The sequence below is a fragment of the Perca flavescens genome, chromosome 22, assembly GCF_004354835.1.
Source record: "Perca flavescens isolate YP-PL-M2 chromosome 22, PFLA_1.0, whole genome shotgun sequence".
In the NCBI taxonomy this organism is placed as follows: Eukaryota; Metazoa; Chordata; class Actinopteri; order Perciformes; family Percidae; genus Perca; species Perca flavescens.
Window position 1 is genome coordinate 3,623,425 of NC_041352.1, and position 10,320 is coordinate 3,633,744.

At 41.9% G+C, this 10,320-nt stretch overlaps 1 protein-coding gene across 3 annotated transcripts; it reads right to left on the bottom strand.

Moving 5' to 3' along the window:
• Nucleotides 1-392: 392 nt before the first annotated feature.
• On the bottom strand, nucleotides 393-10,046 carry LOC114549388 (golgin subfamily A member 4-like). 3 transcript variants are annotated; one of them, XM_028569672.1, is made up of 3 exons: nucleotides 9,975-10,046; nucleotides 2,753-2,901; nucleotides 393-2,578 (listed from the first exon to the last, which is right to left on the bottom strand). In XM_028569672.1, exons 2-3 carry the CDS (start codon nucleotides 2,875-2,877, stop codon nucleotides 1,519-1,521), a joined length of 1,185 nt encoding a protein of 394 aa, XP_028425473.1. In that variant the 5' UTR covers nucleotides 2,878-2,901; nucleotides 9,975-10,046; the 3' UTR covers nucleotides 393-1,518. The 3 variants fall into 3 exon arrangements, with proteins under 3 accessions (XP_028425473.1, XP_028425472.1, XP_028425470.1); XM_028569671.1 differs by having other exon boundaries at nucleotides 393-1,895; nucleotides 2,058-2,901; XM_028569669.1 differs by having other exon boundaries at nucleotides 393-2,901.
• Between the last annotated feature and the right edge of the window lie 274 nt (nucleotides 10,047-10,320).

The window sequence follows — 10,320 nt, forward strand, 5'->3', positions numbered from 1 at the left end:
CACCGGTGGTTATGTTATCCGTTTTTGGTTTAAATTAGAATCTTCTTTAGGTAAATTTAGGGGGAGGAGCTGTGTGCGACTAATTGTTTCATGCCATACTAAACATTAGTGATGTCCAAACAAAGCTTCGTGAACCATTAGGTGTACTTGTTGACTCCACTAGATGGCAGAGATGTTCACAACTCATTTTTTGGAAGACCTAGTCGAGTCTCAATTCTTTCAGCTCGAGTCCAAGTCAAGTCTCAAGTCTTTTGCCACGAGTCCAAGTCAAGTCTCAAGTCTCTGGGCATTTGATCTGTCCCTAACACTATATTGTTAAATCTTATAAATTCAAAGCATGTCCTGTAGCTATCATCCATACAGTACAGTATAAACATCAGTTGTAGGATGACTTTATGGGGTCTACTGCAATGCAATCTGAGGAAACACAAATTAATTAAGTAAACTGTATTTTTCAACATTTCAACTTATCGCGTATGCTTTAATGGAGCTAGCTTAACTTTGTTACATCCAGAACTTACATTGGGTCACCAACTTAGAACATCGTATAGTCTAATCTTCTGCTACTTAACACATCCCCCTAGCCCTCGGACCTGGTGAAATATTAACCTAAGTCTGTCACATCATATGGATACATCTATAAAGATACAATTTGCCTGTTCCTTGCATAAGCACTTTTAACACTTTGCGATAGTTAGCTTGTTACCTGTGACGATATATGCTAAATGTAATGTCTCTTTCACATCAGCGTGTAAGTGACTGATCTATCTGGGTGCGTTTTGAGATGCCTAATGAAGTTCGACGTCGTTGATCCGGCATCATTTATCTTGGTGCCACACACCTTGCATGTAGCTCTCCGCTTACTGCCGCTGTTTACGAAGTTATTGAAAGCAAAACTAATGACAAAAGGTACAACTCCGGGAGGACTTGGTGTCGGCATCGTCAATGCATTTATTGATATGCGAGTGTGCGCACATAAGGCGTAGCGCATGCGTTACGTTGCACATTATGGCAAAGGGCAGAGGATATGCAGCTCGTCATATATTTCCCCAATGTATATGCGCCAATAAAAGCGCTTTAGATTTAAAAAGCTATAACTGCATGAAAAGCGTTGTTGACAAGTCTCGAAGCCCGAGTCCGAGTCAAGTCTGAAGTCTTTTGGGTCGAGTCGCAAGTCAAGTCTGAAGTCGCTGTTTGTGCGACTTAAGTGCAACACATCTTGGACTCGAGTCCCCATCTCTGCTAGATAGCACTGTTGGTTTAAAGAGAAAGGCTCAAGTAATGGCAATTCAGTGTGTTTTTAACCCTTTGTTTGACTGAGAGAGTCGTCTAGTGGGCACAGAAAATGAAGAAAATGCTTCATGAGGCTTCATCTGGCCATAACTACTGTGTACAAGGAAGTAGGGGGGATTGGGATGGACCACGTGTGAGGCCCTGCTAAGGATCAGTTCTACAAGGGTGCTAAAGCATGCATTACACCCTTTGTTTAATATTTTGCACTTCCTGTGACTCAAGCTGTTACTCCAGCTGTGACTCCAGCTGTGACCCCACCTCCAGCTGTGAATCCCGATATAACTCCAGATGTGACTCCAGCTGGGCACCCAGCTCCTGCTGTGAATCCAGGTTTGACTCCAGCTGTGACTCCAGCCGGGCCCCTAGATCCAGCTGTGAATCCCGATATGACTCCAGCTGTGACTCCACCTGTGACCACTGCTCCTGCTGTGAATCCCGATATAAATCCAGTTGGGACTCCAGATGTGACTCCAGCTGGGCCCCTAGATCCAGCTGTGTATCCCGATATGACTCCAGCTGTGACTCCACCTGTGACCACTGCTCTTGCTGTGAATCCCGATATAAATCCAGCTGTGACTCCAGCTGTGACTCCAGCTGGGCCCCTAGATCCAGCTGTGAATCCCGATATGACTCCAGCTGTGACTCCAGCTGTGACCCCACCTCCAGCTGTGAATCCCGATATAACTCCAGATGTGACTCCAGCTGGGCACCCAGCTCCTGCTGTGAATCCAGGTTTGACTCCAGCTGTGACTCCAGCCGGGCCCCTAGATCCAGCTGTGAATCCCGATATGACTCCAGCTGTGACTCCACCTGTGACCACTGCTCCTGCTGTGAATCCCGATATAAATCCAGCTGTGACTCCAGCTGTGACTCCAGCTGGGCCCCTAGATCCAGCTGTGAATCCCGATATGACTCCAGCTGTGACTCCACCTGTGACCACTGCTCTTGCTGTGAATCCCGATATAAATCCAGCTGTGACTCCAGCTGGGCCCCTAGATCCAGCTGTGAATCCCGATATGACTCCAGCTGTGACTCCACCTGTGACCAATGCTCCTGCTGTGAATCGCGATATAAATCCAGCTGTGACTCCAGCTGTGACTCCAGTTGGGCCCCTAGATTCAGCTGTGAATCCCGATATGTCTCCAGCTGTGACTCCACCTGTGACCAATGCTCCTGCTGTGAATCCCGATATAAATCCAGTTGGGACTCCAGCTGTGACTCCAGCTGGGCCCCTAGATCCAGCTGTGTATCCCGATATGACTCCAGCTGTGACTCCACCTGTGACCACTGCTCTTGCTGTGAATCCCGATATAAATCCAGCTGTGACTCCAGCTCGGCCCCTTGATCCAGCTGTGAATCCTGATATGAATCCAGATGTGACTCCAGCTTTGACTCCAGCTGGGCCCCTAGATCCAACTGTGTATCCCGATATGACTCCAGCTGTGACTCCACCTGTGACCACTGCTCTTGCTGTGAATCCCGATATAAATCCAGCTGTGACTCCAGCTGTGACTCCAACTGGGCCCCCTGCTCCAGCTGTGAATCCTGATATGACTCTAGCTGCAACTCCAACTGGGACTCCATCTGTGACTCCAGATGTAATGCTGTCTGTGATTGGACAGATGTGAGGTGTTGTTAGTTTTGGTGAAAAGCATGTTATCATATCTGCTTCAGCTTTCAACATTTGTGAGTAAAATAAATTAATTAAAAAATGAATAATAATTAAAGCTGCAAGCAGCAATGAACAGGCCTTCGCCATCCCAGCATGTCCGGGTAATGGCGGGATGCCGGTTGATGTCGCTGTATATTTCCTATCCATCTGACACTGTGCACACGAGTTAGACATTATTGCTAATATTTTTAACCAACACATCTACCCCTGCTGCTCTCTCCTTCACCTACTCTTTCACCCACACACCCAGACCCAGTGGCAGAGGTGGTGGTACAGGCCACCTCATCAGCCCCAAATGGAGATTTTCTCTCCCTACATGCTGCCACATTTTACTCCACTGTCTTTTGAATTTAATCCTGTGAATTTAACTCATATGCTACAAATAAACATTGTTGTTGTCTACCGCCCATTACCTCCTTTGGGGGAGTTCTTGGAGGAACTATATGTCCTCCATTGAAACATCCCTGAAATTGGCTCCACTTGTTATTCTTGGCAACTTCAAAATCCAGACAGAGAAGCCCTACAGTGTTTCCCACACAGATTAATTTGTGGCGGTGCGCGATACAAACCCCAGCCGCCACATATTGCGTTTCGTTATTAGGGCCTGAGCGCCGGCAGCGGCGAAGGCCCTATTGAAACTGAAGGAATTATTAGGGCCCGAGTGCCGACAGTGGCAAAGGCCCTATTGAAACTGAAGGTTTATTATTATTTTCCCGTCAAATGAATTGGCTTTTTGAGGGGCTTAATATATTCAAAAACTCACGAAATTTGGCGGTCGCATCAAGTCTGGTGAAAATGTACGTATTTTAAGGGTTTTGGGAATAGGCGCACAAAAATGGCTCGCTAGCGCCCCCTAGAAAGTTAAGAAAATTGAGCCCCTACAGTGCGTTTAACGTAGACTCACGAAACTTGGTAGACATATGTAACATGTCAAGATGTACAAAGAACTTCATTAGAGCCATACCCTAAACCCAACAGGAAGTCCGCCATTTTGAACTTAATTAATTAATTGGTGATGGTTGAACCCGCCCCCTATGCTTTAGCCACGCCCCCTTTCACAGCTAATGAACCGTATGACGTAGAGTCTTGTGTGAGGTATCGTTGAACTGCTCTCTCCGTCTCTCTATCACTCACGTGTCTCTCTCACATAGGCCACACACACACACACACACACACACACACACACACACACACACACACACACACACACACACACACACACACACACACACACACACACACACACACACACACACACACACACACACACACACACACACACTTCCCTCTGTGCACACAGCGTCGGTCTCCATGAAAACGAGAAAGACGGCTGGCGCAATTCACAAGTTCACGAAAGGTTGGTATCTCGTGAACACCTTTAAACAATCACACATCAAAAAGTGCTATAAAAATATTTTATATTCTGAATACAATGTTGTCAGTGTGTTAATGTTGGAGTACCAACCCGACTCTTAGCTAACAAGTGATTGCGCCTTCTTTAGAAAGTTAACTAGTTGCAAGTTAAAAAATGCAGTTGGGTTGTCGAGGTCAAAACATTATATGTAGCAGTTGTGAATCAAATAAACTTATTACAAATAATCTTATGTCATTTTTTTTACTCTTACACTGAATGTTTGCTGCTTCAATCTAGAGGAGTATTAAAAAGTATTTTCCGCGACTGAAAAAGGCACGTGTTGAGGATGAGGACCAGCCTGAACCGGAGGGATCAGTCTGAAACTGAGCTGAACAGTCCGACCAGTGTAATTAGTTATGTTATTAATTTTTTTTCAATATTTTCAGGGTTCAACCAGTGCTGCTCAATCATAAAGACAGGGTCAGGGAGAGAAAGAGATAAATTTGTTAGGCATTGAAGAAAAAGTAGGAGAGGAGGACAGCATCCAACAGCGTGTCCTCCTCAGTTTTTGATACTTGATTGATACTTCACGATGGTCCCTCAAGGTTCCATTGTGGGTCCCCTATTCTTTTCTCTGTACACCAACTCTCTCGGTTCCGTTATTCACTTACATGACTTTTCCTACGACAGCTAAGCAGACGACACCCAACTGATTCTCTTTTTTCCCCAGTCTGAAACCCAGTTATCAGCATGAATCACACACCACTTGAAACTCAACCTTAACACGAACAAGCTGCTTCTCCCACCCAGGACCTTACTATCTCCATCAATACCTCTGCGGTAGTCTCCAACCAGACTGCTAAGAACCTGGGTGTTTGACGACCAAATCCCTTACTGCCAATATTGCTGTAACAATCCGATTGTGTAGATACACGCTGCACAAGATCAAGAAGATCTGGTCCCTTTAAACCCAGAAGGTGGCTCAAGTTCTGGTTCAGGCTCTTGTAATTTCCCCTCTGGGATTAATAAAGCACGTCTTCTTCTTTAAAGAGGAAACTGGGTCGTTCACATTGTCAGATATCCTTTTAAAACTTGTCAAATCCAACTGAACTTAACTTTTTAAAATGTCAGCATCCCCAACACGTAACAAACTAGAGCACATTTTAAATTCTACCGTCATTGGATCCGTGGCTCTGCGGTGGCATTTAACTGCAGATGTTACTAGGGCTGCTCCCTCTTAGTCGATTAGTCGACTAATCGGTCGTTTTGGTCTTAGTCAACTCAGATTTCTTTAGTCGATTAGTCATGTTTTATGCTTTTTTCATGCTGAATGACTTATTTCCAAGAAAAGTACCAGCACATCTCTGGTAAACACAAGCATTAAAGTGGTGCTTTTGCATGACTCTTTGCGGAGAAACTCAGATTTACAGATCTGTTGATTAAATCAACTAATCGATTAGTCGATACAACTGAATGAGTGTTAGTCGACTAAGAATTTCTTCAATCGAGCACAGCCCTAGATGTTACGGTGTGGATCACTGTGATGACTGGTTAAATCACGCATTATAAACACACAGAAAACACGGAGACTGTCGGATGTTCAACGTCTCTGGTAAAGTGAAGTTAAAGGAGTTGTGCGATCTCTGCACCATTTGTTTGAGCTGCTGTGTTCACATTTCAATGTCATGTGGATTTTGCTTGCTCTGCATGGTTTTATGGGTTGACTGTGAAACTTAAAAACAAATTCAAAGTGCTGCAAAACAATGTTATTCAGTAACTTCCCCCCCGCACTCATATTGGTAGGGAGGAGTTTACAAGAGCTTGTCTACTACCCGTACATCTAAGAGTAGAACAACTTAAGCTGAACCATATGTTTAACATTGTTAATGTTCATGCCCCCAAATATTTATGCTAAGGTAACCATGGTCCACACGCAGCATAGTCATAACACTATAGTCAGCATCCGCTCTTGCACAGTTCCTAGAGCTAATAATACAATTAAAACTTCTTTCTTTTACACTGGTATCATGGCATGGAATAGTTAGCCTACTGCTACAAAACTCCTATCATCACGAGGGATTTTTAAAAGACAGGTAAAGCAGCTTTTATGGAACATGGTGAATATCTATTGATTAACGGTAGTTTTTACAGCATTTTTTGTTTCTTATTTATTTTGTTTCATGTGATGGCTTTTTTCTCCTCCTAATACTGTATGTAATTTTAGCTTTTTGTCTATTGTTTCCTGTGCGTGAACACCAAGGACCGTGCTGGAAATAAGTATTTTACTTGAGCATGTCATCCTTTGGATTACTGTTCATCATCTTGATCAATAAATCAATCAATCAATCAATCAATCAATCAAAACATGTGAAATTCTGCAGGTCCCAGACAACAACACATTTTTCCTCTGACCAAAACCTTCCACAGGACGCAAAAGTAACAGTGGTGGCAATAGCCTTTTGTGAATTTCTACAAAAAAATGGATGTGACGTTTACATTAGGGCTGGGCAATATGGAGAAAATCAAATATCACGATATTTCTTGACCAAATACCTTGATATCGATACTGCAACAATAGTGTGGTGTTGACTATTGGTGCTTTCACAAAATATTTACACAATGAGATTTTTGATAAATAATAATCAGTAATGTAGATATAATGTCTAAGTGGGGAAAAGGCAAATAATAGAACAGTTACAACAGTCTGGTAAGTTCAGAAAATGACATCACTTTACTGTAATGTAGCCTTTAAAACCAGGAAAAGACAACACTTATACCATATTACGATATCCAAAATCTAAGACGATATCTAGTCTCACATCACGATAGATATAATATTGATATATTGCCCAGCTCTAGTTTACATATGTATGGTTTTGGAGCCACCTGGTGGGGTAATAGCGCAACTGCAGAGAGATTGTTTCCCCCAACTGTGCCTTCAGCAAAGAGCAATACATTGAAGTTGGGGAAATGAACACATGCATTTTGAATAGCACACTGTTGATTGTGTGCTGTTGGAATTTTGACACTGGATTAAACAGAGAGCAAGAGCAAGAGCCAGTCCTGTGAGGCCATTCCATCCTTCCTGCGCCATAAACATAAGGGGACACACATATTGACAAAATGCATTATATAAAGAATCAGGTAAACAGCAAAAGCACATACACCTCAACTGTAATTCTTATAAAAGATATAAATAAATAACTAAATAAATAAAACACAAAGTAATACAAACAATACAATTACACGTTCATTACGTATAATGAAAAAGAGGTACATGTAATATATAATATAAAATCACATCTAGTCAGAGGTTTTATCTATATCAGGGCTGTCAAACTCAACTTCACTGAGGGCCACACTAGAAAATAAGAATCACATCCAGAGCCAGACATGTATGGATTATTAACATGCTTTTATTTAAGAGAAAAAGTCTTTGGCTGTATTATTGTCTCATATAGTCTTCTCACTGACAGTTTGGTCACCCTAAAAAAAGTCTGCAAAAAAAAGGTTCCGTAGCCATCGTAGAGTTTAGCAAATCAAGCAAAACCAAGATTACATTTTTTTACAGCAACTTGTTTCACAGCCTGAATATGAAAACTCTCTGGTTATGTGGGGAATTTCGGAGTCACAAAGTCAGAAATCTGCCAAATTGAGCGTGCGTAGTTACACTTTGAAAACAGTTTCCTGCATTTTTGGTTCGGTGCGCAACTTGTGAATTCGTGAACCTAACTTGATATGCGGGAGCGGATCGTAATCTGCCTTGAGTTTGACACATGTTCTCTACAGTTTCCACAAGTTTAATACTCTTGTTGTTGTTTAACAATATAAGTAACTTGAGTAGAGATTTTAGTTCTATGAGAAAAGGTACAAAAGGGCGCCCGGATAGCTCAGCTGGTAGAGTGGGCGCCAATATATAGAGGTTTACTCCTCAATACAGCGATCCTGGGTTCGACTCTGACCTGCGACCATTTGCTGCATGTCATGCCCCCTCTCTCTCCCCTTTCACATCTTCAGCTGTCCTGTCAATAAAGGCCTAAAAAATGAAATTGCCCAAAAAATAATCTTGAAATACATATTTGCTTGGGAATATAAAATTTGGCCTACAGGATGATGAAATGAATGAAATCCTCAAGAGCACCATTTCCTGAATTATCATAGAAACAGATGATACCTTTAAGGTTAGACAAAGTTAGTGGATTCATCGTTACACAAAGCGGATGCAAAGCTATAGAGCTGGGCGTAAGCGTCACAGCTAGGTCTCTAACAATTATTACATAATTGTCCTTTTTTTTTTTTTTTACATAATCAGGGTTTCTTTGTTTAACCTGAATTGAATTGCTAAAATTAGCTAAGGTCTTAAGGGGTATGATTGGTAATTGTTGGTTTTGTTTAAATATGCCAAATTGTAATTATATAAGTGATTATTGGTTGGACAATATGTGTTGATTGATATTATTTCAATTGTTAGATTGTTTCCACTTGAGTCATTAAAATCGTCATCAAAACGTGCTGTTCTATGTACAATTTTTAAAGCATTAAATGAAGCATGGATGAAGTAGATCCTTACCTCTCAGAAAAATAAGTTTGGCACTTTTGGCCTCCATAGGTTGTAAAAGTAAAAATAAAATCATACTGGGGTACAGGACTTTTTTTGATGCTTTGTACAAATATGTTTTAAATCAAATTAATTAATTAAATAAGTATTAAAAAAAATAATAACTATGCATATGTTTTTGTTATGAGACACCATGGAAAATAAATTCAAAAAGGTTTTATTGTTTATTCAGATTTACAGAGCAGCATTGTTGGGAGGGACACAAAATTAAATGGCACATGTCCTTCATAGCAACAAAAATAACTGTGGGGGGGCAGGGGGGGTACAGTTAGAGGAAATGTTTGACGATAATAAAGGGGCGTGGTTTACTTCATAGGCTGTGTGTTTGTTATTACATTATCTGGGTCACCAAACAGAGACATATATCCTGAAGATGGATCCTTCAACACTTTATTTGTATAAAAGTAATTATTATTAATAAGTAATACATAAACATTTTGACTGAAAGAGACAATTCTATTGTGAATCACAATTATTTCTGGGACAAATGATTGCACAGCAACATTTTGGAATTGTCACAGCTCTAGTCCCAGAAACTGGAATGGGTTGTTTAGCCCGGCCGCCTCGTGACAAAGTGCGCCACAGGTGCCTGAAAGAGTCTGTCCTCGAACGACCAAAAAGCGCGTCCGGCGCGCTCCCGACAGGACACCTGACTGCGACCAGCGCGCGCCGCCGCCGTCTTAAAAGAATGAACACAGCCTCCATTCACGCGGACCGCATTATTTACACACACGTCTCACTTCTAACTTTCAACTACACAACTCCCGACTTTACATCCGTGAACTGTATTTATTCCAAAATGAACACGCGCGTGAGCGTAACCGGGACGTTCCAGTGCGCACGCGTACTGTAGAGATCTAACTTAGCTCTTTTTTTTTTTAAATACTTTGTGAAAAACTCTGAACGTGAAGTGTTAGTCCGGACTCCTAGTTTGATATTCTTCATGGTATTCCAAGGGACATGTGTGTCTCCGGTCCTCACTAATCCTCCAAACATAACCATAATCATAAACATGACGAGAGTCCAGGCTTACATACCTTCCAGATGGAGAGAAGAGACGCTGCGAAACCCACGAGCACACAGAGTGAAAGTTAACTGCAAACAGGAAGGAAACCACTGACAGAGTTTCAAAATAAGTGCGTTCCCCATCACGTTTTAAATATGTCCTGAACACATCATCAGACAGACACTCAACCAGAGGGGGGGGAGAAGTACTCTTTTCTTTTACTCAGCCATACCTCAGTTTGACAATACTCTGTTACAAGCTTTCAAAATCTGAAGTAACAGTGCAAAAGTGTTATGAAGAAAATGTACTTAGAGAATAAAAGTACTCACAGTAACGTTTTTTGGCACAGGCAAAGGGGTAACATTTTTTTCATGACA